At 42.7% G+C, this 19,476-nt stretch overlaps 2 protein-coding genes across 2 annotated transcripts in view; both read right to left on the bottom strand.

Annotated features, from left to right (window-relative positions):
• The window catches only part of LOC136675353 (neuroendocrine convertase 1-like), a 31,510-nt gene extending 26,782 nt beyond the window's left edge, over window positions 1-4,728 (bottom strand). Inside the window, exon 1 of the mRNA XM_066651857.1 lies at window positions 4,651-4,728. Coding sequence (XP_066507954.1) covers window positions 4,651-4,724 — 74 coding nt within the window. The 5' untranslated portion in view covers window positions 4,725-4,728. The remainder of the gene's footprint in view (window positions 1-4,650) is intronic.
• A 4,158-nt stretch (window positions 4,729-8,886) lies between these two features.
• LOC136676044 (endoprotease bli-like) lies at window positions 8,887-19,158 on the bottom strand. The gene is made up of 7 exons (XM_066652897.1): window positions 19,126-19,158; window positions 15,968-16,047; window positions 15,568-15,656; window positions 12,894-13,066; window positions 12,344-12,559; window positions 11,164-11,267; window positions 8,887-8,956 (listed from the first exon to the last, which is right to left on the bottom strand). The coding sequence occupies exons 2-7, from the start codon at window positions 15,991-15,993 to the stop codon at window positions 8,887-8,889; spliced, it is 678 nt and encodes a 225-aa protein (XP_066508994.1). The 5' UTR covers window positions 15,994-16,047; window positions 19,126-19,158.
• Window positions 19,159-19,476: the final 318 nt, after the last annotated feature.

Genomic DNA, 19,476 nt, shown 5'->3' with positions numbered 1-19,476 from the left:
GTGTGTGTGCCTGTGCATGCGCGTGTGTGTGTGTGTGTGCATGGTGTGTGGGTGGGCTAGTACTAAAACACTCCTCGTATATTTTTATGGGTGTTTTCTCTCTGTAGAGGGAAGGTTACGACCAAATCCTGTTTTATGGAGCAAGACGTGGGATGTGGGACGTTTTTCACTGGACAAGCTTAGAGGTCAGAGCCACAGACAGAGGACAGCTGCAGGTTTGATAGGGCCCAAAAATTTTGGACTCCTGCTCATCCAGGATTTTTTTTGTTCTGAAATGAAGTTGTTAATCAAGAGTTATTTCCTATTTGCCGCGGAAACAGACTCGACTCAATGAAGGCATAACATTAAATGTTGGACCACAGCTGTGAGGATTCGATGCCATTCAGCCACATAACATTAGTGAGGTTAGGTACTGATTCTGGATGAAATATATTGGATGGAGGTCCTTCACACCAGAGACAACATAGTTAAGAGAGTGGGCTTTGTACCTGTGTAATCCACTCTTTGGGCATGTTGACTTTAAACCCTGCAGCTGTTCCATTATCTGTGTCTTACGGTGGCCTGTATGTGCAAATATACACACAAAAATAGAAGTCCATAAAAAATGACAGATGTGTACATAAAAACGAGAAAGACGAACAAAAACACAGAATCTCAAAAAAAAAAAAAAAGAGCCTGGATGTGGGGGCTGGATTTGGATGTTGGATTTAGGGGCAGGACGGAGAGCCTGGATGTGGGGGCTGGATTTGGATGTTGGATATAGGGGCAGGACGCAGAGCCTGGATGTGGGGCTGGATTTGGATGTGGGATATAGGGGCAGGACGCAGAGCCTGGATGTGGGGGCTGGATGTGGGGCTGGATTTGGATGTTGGATATAGGGGCAGGACGCAGAGCCTGGATGTGGGGCTGGATTTGGATGTTGGATTTAGGGGCAGGACGCAGAGCCTGGATGTGGGGCTGGATTTGGATGTGGGATATAGGGGCAGGGCGCAGAGCCTGGATGTGGGGGCTGGATTTGGATGTGGGATATAGGGGCAGGACGCAGAGCCTGGATGTGGGGGCTGGATGTGGGGCTGGATTTGGATGTTGGATTTAGGGGCAGGACGCAGAGCCTGGATGTGGGGCTGGATTTGGATGTTGGATATAGGGGCAGGGCGCAGAGCCTGGATGTGGGGCTGGATTTGGATGTGGGATATAGGGGCAGGACGCAGAGCATGGATGTGGGGGCTGGATGTGGGGCTGGATTTGGATGTTGGATTTAGGGGCACGATGCGGAGCCTGGACACAAAAAGTGTCCTTAGGTGTGAGTGTGTGAGTGAATGTGTGAGTGTGTGTGTGTTGCCCTGTGAAGGACTGGCGCCCCCTCCAGGGTGTATTCCTGCCTTGCGCCCAATGATTCCAGGTAGGCTCTGGACCCACCACGACCCTGAATTGGATAAGGGTTACAGATAATGAATGAATGATATATATATATATATATATATATATAGATATAGATATTTTTTAATTGTTAGACACTACTAATATAAATGTATTTCCACTGTATTGATCTTACACTGATACTGTATTTTATGTTTAATATTCATTATTAAAAGCTTTAGTCTTAAGAAAGGACAATGCGATTAATCGCGAATTGTGGAATTAATGAGTTATTTTCCCATTGAGTGACAGCACAGGTTTTCGCATGTTGTTTTGTTTTGTGAGACTATCTTATCTCGGACCTCCAAACCCAGTTCAGACATGGATCGAAAGTTTAGAATCTGTAATTCTGCACAGAATTTCTCCACTTGTGTCAAAGACCTAAGTGTGAAAATAATTAGCATCAAATTACAGCGATGTTCTGCTCTCGTTGGTGGTAAGTGAGACTTCTAAAGGGTTATTAAAGCAGAACAAAAGAAGTAGCCAAAGGAGAGAGAAATCTGATCGGAGCTTGATGGTAAATGACAGCCATTAAAGGGATGATAACGTTTCTGTCTGTGGAAAAGCGTTATTAATACAGACGAGTGCAAAGCTGCTTAATTGATGTTTCATTGTGAAAAGTGGTATCATCAAACACAGCCCCACAATGTATTACTGCTATTAGTGTTTAAGCATACACACACACACACACACACACACACACACACACACACACACACATCTGGATGAGGAAGGCCAGGACTCATTTGCTTTCTTAATTACACTGTAATGTACGCTTAATTTGCAAACGGTGGCAATTAATTATTCTGATACAGAACTAAATGTTCCGAATGTAAACATTCTCATTGTTTCTCATGAAGCGCAGATCATTTTTCATCCCGATCTCATCTCATTTTTCACAGGTTAGGGATTCTTTCCCTCTCTCCTTTTTCCTTTTCTTCCACCAATCCCATGTTCTCCAGGATTTTCACTTTGTCTTTGCGCTGTCTTCCCTCCATCCCTGTTCCTCTCCTCTTCTGAGGCCATGATGGAGGCGCTCTCACTTCTCTTTACACAGGGATTACATTAAAACCATGTTTTTGTGATTGTCTCTGAGCAGCTGCTGAAAAGGAGGAGTGAGGAATTTCTCAGACTGGAGAGATGAGTGTGAGATGAATACAGAGTGATGTAGATGTGTGTGTGTGTGTGTGTGTGTGTGTGTGTGTGTTTGTGTGTGTGTGTCATCATACAAAACACTCAGACAATGACAAATACTTATGTGAATCACAAAGCCTCTACAAACTCTTTTTCTCATTCTATCCCTCTCTCTTGTCTTTCAAAGCCTCTTCCTGTCTTTCTTCTCTTCTACTTTCACTGCCTCTGATTTACGTTCCCTCTTCTCTTCTCTTTTTTTCAGTGTTTTACTGTCTGTCTGTCTCTCTCTCATTCTCTTGCACTCTCTCTCTCTCCTTTCACCCTCTCCCTCCATCTCTTTCACAATCTTGATTTCCCTTTCTCATTTATTTCTTTCTCTCCCCCTTCTCTTTCAAATATATGTGCATCTTTGTGCTTGTGTGTGTTTGTGTGAGAGACAATGAGATATGAAATGCAGATGATGACGAACACCTTTCTCTCAGTTTTTCTTTACTCTCTTTCTCCTGTTTTTGTTTATACACCCCTTATCTTCCTTTCCCTCCTATTTCCTTCCTCTATATGTTCCTCCTTTCCTCCATCTTTATTTTCTGTCGCTTTCATCATGTCTGTTTATTCTCTCTCTCTCTCTCTCTCTCTCTCTCTCTCTCTCTCTCCTTCTCTCTCTCTCTCTCTCTCTAGGTGTTTTCACTGACATCACTGTGATCCCAGCAACAGCCGATAAATTATGAGTGACAGGCAACTGGTCCAATAAAAACCTGCTGTATTTTTTCTAAGCAGTAAATCTGATGCAGATTGAGTCGATGTGTGTGTGTGTGTGTGTGTGTGTGTGTGCCTTTATGGCCACACCATGCACCGTCCGCCACACAACACATACACAATGCTCAGAGGTCACATGCACAAACACACACACACACACTCACACACACTCACTAATACACATGGGATTCTGGGATACAGCAGTTTTTCTTTCAGTGTCAACGAAGTGTCACTCCCAGACATTGCACTGCTCTTTTCATCTGCTTCATCTGCCCTTCAGCTCTTCACTGGACAGAGAGGATGTATTTCACACACACACACACACACACACACACACACACACACACACACACACACACACATGATCCATTGATATATTTACAATTCTAAGCCCAAAAGTAACAGTGAATATGTTTAGAGCACAGAAGAGGAGACAAAAAAGAGACGAGAAGAGAAGAAAAAATAAGAGACGAGAAAAGAAGAGAAGAGAAGAGAAGAGGCTAAGAAAAGTGAAGAGAAGTAAAAGCAAATAATGCTAACCCCGCAGCTAGAACACACTGGTTCTGACCTGTCCCTCATTTATTAGATATTGTAAAGTGAGAGTAAAAGCATTTTAAGATCACTGTAAAAGCGAGTGTAAAGCTTTTATATGAGGCCCTGAAGAAAGGGCTTTAAAAATGCCCTTCATTTTGATTCCTGTGAAACACCCACTGCTCATTGGTTATAGGAGGCTTCTGCACACTCTTACTGCTGTAAATCACAGGAAATAACACACACACACACACACACACACACACACACACACACACACTCAGGTCTCTTTTTCCAACGGACAAACCAATATATTAGTCATGACTCCAAATTCTGATCTGATCATTTGCGCCAAAGAAACAAGATCTCACCACTAATAACTCCAGTCCGAGCTGAGTCGATTCAGTTGAATTTTAAGGCAACACTACTGAATCAACTCTGTTGAGTTGACTCACAACTCTGAGTGGAGCTGAATCGATTCAGTTGAGTTGACTCACAATTCAAATGAATCAATATCTCACGATTCACAACACATCTGAATCAAGTTACAGATGAATTGACTCAGACTGGACTTCATTCAGATGGGTTGTGGATCGTGAGATTGTGAGTCAACTCAACTGAATCTACTAAGAGTTTCCCAGCAACTCGTTCCATGGTCAGACTTGCCACAACAACTTGTGACTCCTAGACTTACTAGACTCTAGGTGTCTCCTAACTCAGACTTGATTAGGCTCAAGACGAGTCTCAGACTTGATTCCCAGAGACTTTAGAATCGAGTTTCTCTGACTCAACTGATTATTCCAGTCCTACCTGTCATGGACGTGGAATCCAGCTCCATTAATGATCCAGCCAGGCTCCTTAGGGTCTGGTATCTTTGCTGTCATTGCAATCAGGTGCTGCACATCCCTCCACGACAAATCTGGACTAAACACACAGAAAACAGAACAAATCAGACTGACAACAGAGAAGAGTCTCCACCTTTCTGTGAAAGCTTTTCCCTAGATCTTCAAACATTTCTGAGAGGATTTTACAGCATTCAGTTTCAATAACATTAGTCCTGACAAAGTGTTAACACAGTTCCCCTGCTCCACAGCTCAAAGCTAGGGGGCTTTATGCCCATGTAGACAGTGCTTGGCATTTAGCCTGGTGTCATGCTTTTCTAAGGAGCTAATTGGCAAGTATGGCCTTAGATGTTTGGACATTTAGTGAACATATATAGACAGATACAGTTATAAAGACACTTGTAGCTGTGAAAGCACAGGAGCGTATTCATGATGTACACCATTCAGAAGCACACACAGAGCCAGATTTATTCATTTATTTCTTCATTCCTTGGCTTCACATCATTTAAAAGGTGCTGCTCAAGTCTATTCAGCGTTACATAAGTGCACAGGAAACTGCCCATTTAAGCATTAACAAAAAAAGAAAGCTAGTAAAAAGGATTGAGACCTGAACGTCAGCCAATCCGCCGCCGGAATTCAATTAAGAGCCATAAGAGGCAGATATTAACTCAACTTCCTGTAACAAAAGACTAAAGCCCAGTCAAGGAGCTGCTGTGTGGCTTCTATATTTGTATAAGAATAGAAACATAAAGGGAAATGGCTTTCTTCTTCCTTCGCTTATTACTCTGTGGTGTGAAAGCAGCCTGAATAGGGTTTAGACAAAAGTGGACCACACATTTTTGGTTCTTCAGCTCCTCATCCATGTCTTTTACACATGGAACAATCCAGACTTTATTCTCTGGCAGTTTTTAACCCTTCAATTTCAGTGACATATTTCTGTAACTACATAATGAACCCGATTAAATACCAATTACACAATTAAATACTTGGAATAAAATATTCATGTTTTGAGTGATATTAGCAACACTAAATAAGATTAAGATTAAGCTCCCCCTACAATTGCAAAGGGTAGGGTTAGGGTTAGGGGTTCCTACCTTCCTCAAAAGGTTACACAGTAAAATTTCTGCAGTGCTGAGTCCAGATTTGAGAGAGAGACTCTATTCTCCTTATTACAGGGCAGAGGAACATCACAAAGATTTTAAAAATGTAATTGTACAGGACAAAAAAATGCTACTTAGTCTCCATTTAAAACAAAAGGAGAGAGATGTATTAAAAACTGAAGTTCTGCACTTTCCAATGAACAATAAAAAAGCACATTATATTTTTGATGAAGAATGAGCACATACTTTGTTTTGTTTGTGTTGTGATGTTATTTTAACTGAATATTATTATGTTAATAACACTGTGGAAATCATGGTGGAGCAGCAGGTAGTGTCTCTCTCACAGCTGCAGGGACCTGGAGGTAGTGGGTTCGAGTCCCGCACAGTGACTGTCTGTGAGGAGTGTGGTGTGTTCTCCCTGTGTCTGTGTGGGTTTCCTCCGGGTGACTGTCTGTGAGGAGTGTGGTGTGTTCTCTCTGTGTCTGCGTGGGTTTCCTCCGGGTGACTGTCTGTGAGGAGTGTGGTGTGTTCTCTCTGTGTCTGTGTGGGTTTCCTCCGGGTGACTGTCTGTGAGGAGTGTGGGTTGTTCTCTCTGTGTCTGCGTGGGTTTCCTCCGGGTGACTGTCTGTGAGGAGTGTGGTGTGTTCTCCCTGTGTCTGCGTGGGTTTCCTCCGGGTGACTGTCTGTGAGGAGTGTGGGGTGTTCTCCCTGTGTCTGCGTGGGTTTCCTCCGGGTGACTGTCTGTGAGGAGTGTGGTGTGTTCTCTCTGTGTCTGCGTGGGTTTCCTCCGGGTGACTGTCTGTGAGGAGTGTGGGGTGTTCTCTCTGTGTCTGCGTGGGTTTCCTCCGGGTGACTGTCTGTGAGGAGTGTGGGGTGTTCTCTCTGTGTCTGCCTGACCCCACACATTCATGGGGAAACAGTTGAAAACCTACAAAAAAACACATCTTTCAAAACACAAAACAACACAAAATCAAGCTCAGCACCAATCCTGACCATAATAACAGCATTCACACCTCATAAACACACTCAAGGGAGGTACACGGGAAGCTAAAGAAGACAAAACTAAAAGAGGGTTTCATTAAGAAAGGGAAAAAGGGGAAATAAAAAAAAACTGTGCTGCAGAGTGATTATAATAATATTTAAAATAAATAATAAATGTACACAATTATTTTAAACTCCAGTTTCAAAAGCATGGTACAGACACGTGTACAGGCAATGTACTATTGAACTGAAACACACACACACAAAGTGAAAGAGAGAGAGAGAGACAGAGAGAGAGAGAGAGAGAGAGAGAGAGAGAGAGAGAGAGAGAAAGCACCCCAAGCCCCGGCTGGGTTTGCATAAAGCAAACAAAATTAAATTTGCTTTGCTAAATCAAAGCTTGTACGGTTTTCCAAAACTCTCTCTGGGACAAATTACTCGAAACGGCCTCCTTTATATCACAACAGAATAAAAACACACACAGAGAGAGAGAGAGAGAGAGAGAGAGAGAAAGAGAGAGAGAGAGAGAGAGAGAGAGAGAGAGAAAGAGAGAGAGAGAGAGATCAGGCCAATCAGCAGCTCCGCCAAACACTCGACACGGGAATTAATTACTGAACCCCGGCCATCTCCCAGTGTAACACACACATAGAAATACATTCACACACACACACACACACACACACACACATTGGGATTTATTTGAAAAAGCCATTTCTGCTATTGAACTCCACTCCTGGATAAAATTCCTTTGCTTTGGCTCTAAACTATATATATAATAAATGTTACTACTGCACACATACACACACACAGGAAAATCTTATTTCTGAGTTTTGTATTTACAACTGCAGAGAAATGTGAGTATTATTATCTCAGCAAATCTGAACCCGTATAAGACTCCACTGAGATCTCCACTAAAATTCAACACAGACACAGGTGAGATTCCTTTATATCTCAGGGAGAACACACCACACTCCTCACAGACAGTCACCCGGAGGAAACCCACGTAGACACAGAGAGAACAAACCACACTCCTCACAGACAGTCACCCAGAGGAAACCCACGCAGACACAGGGAGAACACACCACACTCCTCACAGACAGTCACCGGGAGGAAACCCACGCAGACACAGGGAGAACACACCACACTCCTCACAGACAGTCACCCGGAGGAAACCCACACAGACACAGGGAGAACACACCACACTCCTCACAGACAGTCACCGGGAGGAAACCCACGCAGACACAGGGAGAACACACCACACTCCTCACAGACAGTCACCCAGAGGAAACCCACGCAGACACAGGGAGAACACACCACACTCCTCACAGACAGTCACCCGGAGGAAACCCACGCAGACACAGGGAGAACACACCACACTCCTCACAGACAGTCACCCGGAGGAAACCCACGTAGACACAGAGAGAACAAACCACACTCCTCACAGACAGTCACCCAGAGGAAACCCACGCAGACACAGGGAGAACACACCACACTCCTCACAGACAGTCACCGGGAGGAAACCCACGCAGACACAGGGAGAACACACCACACTCCTTACAGACAGTCATCCAGAGGAAACCCACGCAGACACAGGGAGAACACACCACACTCCTCACAGACAGTCACCCGGAGGAAACCCACGCAGACACAGGGAGAACACACCACACTCCTCACAGACAGTCACCCGGAGGAAACCCGCGCAGACACAGGGAGAACACACCACACTTCTCACAGAGAGTCACCCGGAGCGGGACCCTGGAACTGTGACTCCACTGTGATAAATATTATTTTTTGTTCATTCATTATCTGTAACCCTTATCCAGTTCAGGGTCGCGGTGGGTCCAGAGCTGACCTGGAATCATTGGGTACAAGGCGGGAATACGCCCTGGAAGGGGCATTGTTTTTTGTTTTGTTATTATTATTATTATTATTATTATTATTATTATAAATATTATTATTATTTTCAAATGCTAACATTTACTGGTCAAAATCAAACATGAAGTTCTTCACACAGTCAGTCAAACAGAAGTCCATTTGCACCGAACTGTGAATCCTTTTTTATTGCTTTCACAAAAAATGCCTTCACAAACCACATAAATGTTCCACATCCACAAATTCTTCTCTCATTCCAACTCCGCCACCTGCAAAACTCTCGCTATCTGCAGCACATTTTTCACATGCTGACTGTTAGAACTGTTAGAAACACATTCAAAACAGAATGATGGCAAATTTAGCGCATTTCTGCAGAACCTTATTGAAAAATAAAAGCTTAGAATAATAAAAAAAAATGGAATAATACTTTTTCCAAACACAGCTAAATGCAGTTTAAACTGAAGGTGTCTTCTCTTATGCCTCACTATCAAACAGAGAACAGCAGCTTATATCAAATATTTTGTTAGAAACATGGGCCAAGAAAGACGTATTCTGGGGAAAGAAGGAGGGAGAAGGTATGGACAAAAGAGAGGGATGTTTTCTGATAAGGGCCAGAGTTAACCAGCTTGTAAACCTAGGGTTGTGTCCCTGTCCTGATGGTCCTTTATGATTCATTTTTCACTCACTAAAGTTTGACCAATAGCAGAACAGTTAAAATTTGAGACATTAAAGAAGATTTTAAGGAGGAATGAAAGTGATATTAAGGACAAATTACAACTGTAGTAAGAAGAAACAGAATACAGAAATATTAGGGATCTCTTTTTCCTTTCTACAGAACACACACACACACACACACACACACACACATTGATTAAGGTGAGGCAGGGTGTAGAGAACAGTGAGGTTGCTGTTATTGGAAAAGGTGTAATTGATAGTGACAGTGAAAACACACACACACACGCGCACACACACACACACACATTTACTAACAGAGAACATACATCTATAAGACTGCTCCTTTTAACAGGCTCTAACACACACATAAATATAACTACATGGACACTAGTGTGTGTGTGTGTGTGTGTGTGTGTGTGTAACTGAGGCACTCAGTGGTGTGTTAAAAGTGATTAGGAAGGTGGAGTCAGGATCATGCAGAGAATCTACAATCACATGCTACACTGATTAATCAGAGAGACAGAGAGTGAGAGAGTGAGGGGGTGGAGAGAGAGAAAGCATCAGAAGAACGAAAAGAGAGGGACACAACAAGAATGAAAACGATAATAAGACAGAAAGATAAAACACATGAAAAGAAGAAAAAATAGGAAGGACTGAACAAGAAATAATAAAAGACTGATAATAAAAGAGTGAGAAAGAGAAGAGAGAAAGCTGTGGGAACGAAAAGAAAAAGGAGATACAGAGCATAAGAAAGAAGAAGAAAAAAGAGAGATACAAAGAATCAGAAAAAATATCTTATTAAACCACAACATTTAAGCCTAGCAGTGAAAAGTGAGATATTCATGACATAGTGTGTGTGTGTGTGTGTGTGTGTGTGTGTGTGTGTATTTAGGTGGGTGGGTGCAAGTGTATTTCCATTGTTTACACACACACAGACACTCATGCTCTGAAGTCACACACAGCAACAGGCAGGCAAACAAAATGTTATTTTAATGTATTCACTCATTAACATATTCCACAGGTGTCCTCTTTAATATGCAAATGAGCCTAGCAACAAGCGGGATCACGATCACTGGTTTCAAACTCTAATGGAAACCCTCGAGTAGAGTGTGTGTGGAGTGTTTGGGACATGAGTGTCTTTAACATCTTCAGAAATCTAGTAATAAACAGGTCCTAAATTTTCTACATTTTGTTAATCTTTATAACTATTGAATGCAGTGTATATACAGTCTACATAGAAAAGCATAAAAGGGATGTTCTGGAACAGCTGCATTTCCACCGGTGTAGATGGGAACCAAGGATACATCACCAGCTGGGGGCATTGTGGGGGCTCGTGCTCCTGTGGACAGTGGAGCTGAGAGAATGAACATTGAGTGTATAAACAAGGAGGTGGTCATAATGTTATGGCTGATTGGTGTATATAACACACTGTAATGAGCCTGTCCAGCTCCACCGCACGATACCACTTTATTTGAGGCTCTGAGATCTTTCTGGAGTTTCTTAAGCTCAACACACGCACAGGCGACCAACTCTTCTTTGGATCTTTGGGGACTAGCTTTTCTGGTTTGCAAACCAATTTATATTGGGCGATGTATGTTTCCGAAATGAGAACGCAAATGGGAACCGTTCTTGTTCCTCGTTGTTGGAAAACTGCTATATATTCCCTGAATCATCCAACATCAGTACCTGACCTAACTAATACAGTATTTATTTTGCTGAATGCTATTAAATAGTTACACTGCAATGTTCCGACATTAAGTTTAAAGCCTTCCCAGAAGAGAATAGACACCTGAGCATCCTTCATTTGGAAATGAATGGTGGATGTGAAGGTGTCCAGAACCTTTTGCACTTACTTTGCTTCTAGAACCAAACTCAGCACTCCTGCCGCAATAGGAGCAGCACTGGAAGTCCCCGCAAAATGAGTGATACAGCCTTCACCAAGGTTTGTCACAGTCACCTGCACAGACACACACACACACACACACACACACACACACACACACACACACACACACACAAACACACACACACACACACACAGAGAGAGAGAGAGAGTTTGAGGACATCAATGGCTTGTTTCAAATGTGCACCTACAAAGAAATCACACAGAGAAACAGAGTTGGAGAGAGGAAGCAAGAAACAATGTATGTATGTATGTATGTGTGTGTGTGTGTGTGTGTGTGTGTGTGTGTGTGTGTGTGTGTGTGTGCATGTGCCTTTGATGTTCATTCACAGTCTGTGAGCTGCCATTTCGCCCAGAAGCTCCCTCACACTCTGCACTGTGTCCACACCTTTCTTCACCCCCAATTAACACTTCAGACAGACACACACACACACACCTTTGTATATAAATATTATATAGACTCTCTGATCCATAATGAGAGTCAAACTGGGGCAAAACAATACACCTCCAGTTTTTTGTTTTACTTTTTTCCTCTCTGTATCACCCTCTCTCTCTTTCTCTCTCTCTCTGACACTCTCTTTCTCTCTCTCTCTCTCTCTCTCTCTCTCTCTCTCTCTCTCACACACACACACACACACACACACACACACACACACAGAGAAATGGTGAACTGTAGCTGCTCATGTCCCCGTTACCCAGCAGGCCACAGCGGATCATTGATGATGCACGGCAAGGTGTTAATTGGCAAATCTCTGAGGAAAAGCTAAATATAGCAGACTGCCTGAGCAGAGATGCTCTCTCTCTCTCTCTCTCTCTCTCTCTCTCTCTCTCTCTCTCTCTCTCTCTCTCTCTCTCTCTCTCTCTCTCTCTCTCTCTCTCACACACACACACACACACACACACACACACACACTTGCTCATTGTCTATTCTTCTTTAAGTCTAATTCCAGCAAGCATCAGCTGTTTAAAAAGCTGCTTTAGCTGGTCTCACCCTAGAAATGTGTATGAAACCTGACACCATTTAAACACGGCTTTACAGATGTATGCACGTTTGTGTCAATCTTAGTTGAGACTGAAAACGATCTACAATAACATTTTTCTGAAAGTGTGTGCTACTGTGGCAATCTCACCAGAGGCGGGGAGTTAAGGGTGTTTGTTGCCGTGGGTGTGACAGCCATGACGCCTGGGCAGGGCTCGCCAAAGTGGGCGGGGCTTCCTGTTTGGGTGACAGCTCCGATGGCGATGGTGTAGATGCTGTTGATGTAACCGTCCGCGCCACAGTGGTCATTCATCATCCCTCCATTCCCAGCAGCCCACACAAATATACTGCCCTTACCATCTCGACCCTGAATGCACACACAGAAAAGCATTTACATGTTCCTACCCGCCTTCAAAATCCACATAGTGCAGTTTCTGCAGTGCTGAGCCTAGAGTAACAACATCAGAGGCTCTGTTCTACTTATTACAGGTCAGTGAAACACCACAATGATTTTGAAACTGTAATTTTAAAGTAGTAATTCTACCTACTGTTGCTTTAAGGCCAAGGCAAACTCCAGATTAATGTCTTTAATTTCGGTAAAAAATGTTGGATAAGCAGATGCTCAAATACGTATACTCAAGTGGAGCTAATAAAGTGGTTGTAGTGTAGTGTATTAGCATAAATGAGTATAGTGTGTTTACCTTGCGTGTTCCGAGTTGTAAAGCTTTCGCTGTTAGCATCCCTGGCCCTGACATTTCAGCCCCGTTGTCTCGTGGCCCCCAGCAACAGGTGTAGATGTGGATGAAGTTGTTATTGTAGGTGAGTGCCATGGCCTCCATGGAGTCAGTAACTGGACCATCCAACAGACGAATACCTGTGTGTATATTTATTTACCTCAGTATTTTGTTGCATGCATTAGCATTCATGACTATTTATAAAATAATAAACCAAAGTCAAACCTTCTGGACTCATAGAGCTTTGTTTTAACACACTACTTCCCCTCATTGGTCACAGCTGCCACTGTGCAGTCACTGTGGACGTCTGGGCTAATCTAATCCGATCCAAACCTGTTATTACTTGTTTCATCTGAGCAGAGAATACACTGCCTAAATTCAATAGTGTTCTTTTCACATAGGTTTGCAACCCTTAATCTTGTGTCCAAATGTAGGTTAGAAAACCCAGTTTGACTTAGTGAGTAATTAAAATAAATGTATTACTTCTTCTTTGACAATAATCTGAATTGAGAATGTGTTACTAAAGGAACATTAGGAAAGATTAAGACTCTGTTTTAACACAGTTGCAGAGTGTAGCTCACTTTTATAGCACTGTTCTGTAATCAAGGGGGAGGGGGGAAACTATAAAAAAATACAGTATTTAATTGGCAGCATTATTGTACTTTATTTTTATTATTATTTTGTATTTTACTGATATTGTAATAATTATAGCACATTGCAGTAACACAAATATACATTATTAAGGTATTAAAAAAATACCAAAATAAAAGTGTTTGTACGAATGAACCTAAAACAGCCTATTTACAACAGACCCTGGCGATGCGATGTTTCATTCTGTCAGGTTCATTCTGGTTATCCCGGGCATACACCGTGCCCCTAGTGAGCCCCTGTCACTGGTTTATGAGCAATGATTTTGAAGCTGTAATATCGTGGTCAAATATTACCTAATGTTCATTTAATATACCCATCCATTACGTATTATGCATGCTTGTGAATGTGTGAATCCTGTGTGTTATACTAATATATCTGTGACAATACAGCATGAAGCAGAGGGTTTGGAACTGTATGGAGGTGCAGGTACTATTTTACAGACAGTCAGCAGCAAAAATCACAGATTTAAAAAAAAAAAAACAATTGTCCATTAATTGAGGTCCAAATATCAGAGGACAGAGGCCAAAAAAGAAAAAATATATAAATAAATAAAAATCTCAACTCATGTGCAGCTTGTCAAAAGCAGCTCTTGAAGCAGCAGTAGAACTAACAATACCCTGCAGAGTACTGAGGGGAAGGAAACTTTTAAAGGGGGTTAATGAGTTCAGGTGAGTTAAACATAAGTTGTCATGAGAACCCCCATAGGACTCTGGGGATGAGGACCTCAACTGTCCTGGGCAGGAAGAGCTCACGACAATAGCATTAGTTTATTATTGAATTGTATTTATTGGGGGCGGTATGGTGGTGCAGCAGGTCGTGTCGCAGTCACACAGCTCCTGGGACCTTGAGGTTGTGGGTTCGATTCCCGCTCCCGGTGACTGTCTGTGAGGAGTGTGGTGTGTTCTCCCTGTGTCTGCGTGGGTTTACTCCAGGTGACTGTCTGTGAGGAGTGTGGTGTGTTCTCCCTGTGTCTGCGTGGGTTTCCTCCGGGTGACTGTCTGTGAGGCGTGTGGTGTGTTCTCCCTGTGTCTGTGTGGGTTTCCTCCGGGTGACTGTCTGTGAGGCGTGTGGTGTGTTCTCCCTGTGTCTGTGTGGGTTTCCTCCGGGTGACTGTCTGTGAGGAGTGTGGTGTGTTCTCCCTGTGTCTGCGTGGGTTTACTCCAGGTGACTGTCTGTGAGGAGTGTGGTGTGTTCTCCCTGTGTCTGCGTGGGTTTCCTCCGGGTGACTGTCTGTGAGGCGTGTGGTGTGTTCTCCCTGTGTCTGTGTGGGTTTCCTCCGGGTGACTGTCTGTGAGGCGTGTGGTGTGTTCTCCCTGTGTCTGTGTGGGTTTCCTCCGGGTGACTGTCTGTAAGGAGTGTGGTGTGTTCTCCCTGTGTCTGCGTGGGTTTACTCCAGGTGACTGTCTGTGAGGAGTGTGGTGTGTTCTCCCTGTGTCTGTGTGGGTTTACTCCAGGTGACTGTCTGTAAGGAGTGTGGTGTGTTCTCCCTGTGTCTGCGTGGGTTTCCTCCGGGTGACTGTCTGTGAGGCGTGTGGTGTGTTCTCCCTGTGTCTGTGTGGGTTTCCTCCGGGTGACTGTCTGTAAGGAGTGTGGTGTGTTCTCCCTGTGTCTGCGTGGGTTTCCTCCGGGTGACTGTCTGTGAGTAGTGTTGTGTGTTCTCCCTGTGTCTGCGTGGGTTTCCTCCGGGTGACTGTCTGTGAGGAGTGTGGTGTGTTCTCCCTGTGTCTGCGTGGGTTTCCTCCGGGTGCTTCGGTTTCCTCCCACAGTCCAAAAACACACGTTGGTAGGTTGATTGGTGACTCAAAAGTGACCGTAGGTGTGAATGTGTGAGTGAATGTGTGATTGTGTGTGTTGCCCTGTGAAGGACTGGTGCCCCCTCCAGGGTGTATTCCAGGTAGGCTCTGGACGCACCGTGACCCTGAATTGGATAAGCGGTTATAGATAATGGATGGATGGATGTATTTATTGGTCAGTCCTGTGCTCTACTCACCTCCTATATATGCATTGAAAGCGATGCCCACTCCACAGTAGGAGTTGTTAGCCTCCATAGCAATTTCACCAGCACATTTAGTGCCGTGTCTTGGAAAATGAGACAAAAACAAATGAGTAAAAACAAATAAAACATTTTTTCAATGATTTACATGCACCTCAAATTCATACAAATTGCTTGAATCAATTTTTAAAATATATATATATTTATTTGTGTTTTACAACACAATTACTAGAGGAAAAAAACTGAAACTGGAAGTGATAAAAAAATAATAATAAAAATCTTAGCTATAAATAATTGGATACATATTTAGAAACACTAAAATTTTCCATTTTCCCTTCATTCATTAATGCTGAGTCTGAACAGAGTGTAAGTTACGATACATTTAGGTAAATTTTACCCATTCTCCTCATCTCTCCGTGGCATTGGATCATGGGAAAGTCCGTGAGAATAACGAAGGTCAAAACTTGCAAAAGCCCTCTGCAGAAACAAAGAAACCACTTCAGGAAAAGTGACCACTACAGCAGCACATTATTACAACAAGTGAACTCAGCTGCTGCTCATTGCAGACAGTGTGGATAATCTCTCTGGAAATACATACAATTTGATGCTGTAGAGCAGCTGCACATGGGTCACATGAGTCAGCATGCCCAATGCTAAGTGAAGGCTAAGAGGTAACTATTAATTAAATAAAAACTTCAAACACACCACCACTGTTCCTGTGTTACTGCAGCGATGAGAATGACCCACCACCCAAATAATCCACGTTCTCTGGCAGCCTGGTGGGAGTCCTGACCACTGAAGAATGGGTGAAATGGACTAACCAAGAATGCAAGATATAGAAGGACAAATCTATGTCATTGTAAAGCTACAAAGTGCACCTATATGGTCAGTGAAACTGTTCAAATGGACATTGGGCCTCATTCATTAAATGTTCATAAAAAAAGAGCAACCTGAGAGTAGCTCATGAGTAAAACGAAAGTTCCCAAAAACTCCGCCATAAATTATGAGCGCTGCACAAACCCCAGATTTATTAGTAGAACGTGCGTCTGTTAGTGAATACCAATGTTTTGCAAATTAAGAGGGTGAGCAAGTTAATTTACTATTAGCATACAATTAGCATACTCCACACTCATGGATTTCAAACGAGCATCGTATTAGGAAGCGCTTGGACTGAGGAATCACAGCAAACAGCCTTTAACATCTCTACAGAAAAGCAAAAGAATATCTATTCAGAGCGGAAATCGTCCTATGATTAAAATGAATCCAAATGGTCACATTTAATTTTTATTCTGTGTACATTTGTTGCTCGCATATAACTTATAGGGAGTTATTAGATGTATTATGTCATATATAAAAGCTGTTATACATCTGTTTGTCACTCAAATGGCACACAAACATGCGCCAAAGCATTAAAAAACATTTATACTTGATGCAACCTGCTTCTGTGAGTTTTGAGCCACATTTCGCCATCTCTGTGGTCTCTCAGAGGGATTATACAAATGCCTGTACCTGATCTGCAAGTGCATTTTCCAATGCATCAATTCAGAGGTGCAAGAGCATGTAGGGACATGGCGTGGGGCCAACGCACAAGACGATCGCACTGCAATCGCCTTATTTTTAAACACCCTTACATCTGTTGTGCATCACCTAGTTTAAAATTCCAGGGATGATGTTTGGATGAGTATTCAGTATCCAAGGAGTCAAACACGAACAGCACCTGTGCAGGTACCGGAATAGCATGGGATCTGTTGGATCTTCTCAAAGCTGACCCTAAAATATTGGATCTCAGTAGTGGTCCTCACTGTCAGATAATAAACACTTGGTTGCTGAGTGAAATTTTTATTTGATTTTATATTGTTAATATCAAATTTTAAATTTATTTATTTAGTTAGTATATGTTCATTCATTCGCAAGGCGGGAATACACCCTGGAGGGGGCGCCAGTCCTTCAACACAGACACACACTCACATTCACTCACACCTACGGACACTTTTGAGTCACCAATCCACCTACCAACGTGTGTTTTTGGACTGTGGGAGGAAACCGGAGCACCCGGAGGAAACCCATGCAGACACAGGAAGAACACACCAACTCCTCACAGACAGTCACCCGGAGGAAACCCACGCAGACACAGGAAGAACACACCAACTCCTCACAGACAGTCACCCGGAGGAAACCCACGCAGACACAGAGAGAACACACCACACTCCTCACAGACAGTCACCTGGAGGAAACCCACGCAGACACAGGGAGAACACACCAACTCCTCACAGAGGAGGAGTGGGAATCGAATCCAGAACCTCCAGGCCCCTGGAGCTGTGTGACTGCGACACCTACCAGCTGCACCACCGTGCTGCCCCTTTTAATTAATTATTGTGATTATTTTAATTACACTGCAGTCAAGTCAAATGACTTTAAAGGTCTTTCGGGCATCACACACACTACGCGTATTCAGGAGTGTTCATTTTGTTCGTACCTACGAACATTTTGAGACTAAAAACTGGATATTTACCAAAAAAAATCAAAAATGTTTTACGAAGGCATTTGTGCACATTCTTTCTGCTCACATTTCATGAATGTGCTCAATGAGCAGAAGCAAGAGGCGACTAAATAATTAACATTAACTTACTCCCACTACTTTCATGTTAATTTTTGGTCAATGACATGTTTGCATTATTTAAAACCAATCATACATTACAAAAATATTCAGCACCTTTATAATAAAGTCCATTAGTGAAAAAAGGTCACTGTGCCAAAGCCAAGAGACAGAGGGGTATAAAGCCCACCTCCACCCCCCCCACCCCTGCACTGGGTTGTGAAGCACTTGAACTGCACACTAAAGAAAGGATCGAGTCATTAATGGAAACCGAGCGTTTCAGAATTCCTCTTCTGTTTCAGTCAAATGCCGTAAACATAATGGAGAAAAAAGTGTAAAGAACAATCACGAAACATCCTGCCTCTGTGACAGTGTGATGTAATCAGGAGATGAGAGAGACCCCTGCTACACACTTACACACCTGTTTGTTTCCATGCATTATGAGGACATTACATTTGCATTTGCAGTAAATTTAAAGTAACTTTAACCTTAACTGCTACAAGCCTGATTCAAACCTTATTCTAAACCTAACCCTAACACATTTCTTCACTCTAAAATGTATTTCTATAAATCCGGGGACCAGCTTGTGATCCCCACAAGGAAACGCAGTCCCCACAATGTGAGTGTGCAAACAGATTTTGGTTTCCTCAACATTAGTGAAACTCTACACACACATGCACACACGCACACACACAAACACACACTGCTGGGGTCCCTCCGTCTGTCCCCCAGTAGGAGACATGTTTCTTTCATTAATTCAGACCGAGAGAAAAGAAGAGAAAAAGAAAAGCAGCCGTTGTGTCGTTCGCTTTGATCTGAGCAGCAGCGTCCAGATTACAGCGAGAACAGGACCCATCTCATCTCTCCCTATTCTCTCTGTGTCAGATCTGTGTGTGTGTGTGTGTGTGTGTGTGTTATTACAGACAGGCTCCAGAAAGAGTAGGAACAGAAACACTCACAAAATTTTTCTGTAAATCCAGGTTTGAATGATCCACTCCTGAAAAAGCCAAAGAACAGTGCGGTTAGTAACAGAATTAGACAAAAAAAAAGGTTCATTTCAAATTAGTGCTTGGATGATAATTATTTTTCAAAACCGAACATTTAAAGCATTTTTTATTTTAAAAAATTATTGTTAAAAATAAATTAATATAAAAATAAATAAATAAAAATTTTTGAATGTTTTCTTTCCGTGGTGGTTTTTTCTCGTCTCAATACAGAAGCAAAAAGAATGTTAATTGTTTTGACTGTCATGTCTATTAATTTAATATTAGTTACCATAATTGTTGTCTATTTTTTAGGTAAATATTATA

This window comes from Hoplias malabaricus, chromosome X1 (assembly GCF_029633855.1).
Source record: "Hoplias malabaricus isolate fHopMal1 chromosome X1, fHopMal1.hap1, whole genome shotgun sequence".
Classification (NCBI taxonomy): Eukaryota; Metazoa; Chordata; class Actinopteri; order Characiformes; family Erythrinidae; genus Hoplias; species Hoplias malabaricus.
Note: the sequence above shows the minus strand (reverse complement) of the source record. Positions and strands in the feature narration are given on the sequence as shown.

Excerpts from the sequence above, each read along its gene's own strand:
- LOC136676044 (XM_066652897.1), bottom strand. The coding sequence starts at position 15,993 with ATGCCACGGAGAGATGAGGAGAATGG. Across the intron at positions 15,657-15,967 it reads CGGAGAGATGAGGAGAATGG|ACACGGCACTAAATGTGCTG; the intron begins GTAAAATTTACC and ends TCATTTTCCAAG. Across the intron at positions 11,268-12,343 it reads CCCTTAACTCCCCGCCTCTG|GTGACTGTGACAAACCTTGG; the intron begins GTGAGATTGCCA and ends GTGTCTGTGCAG.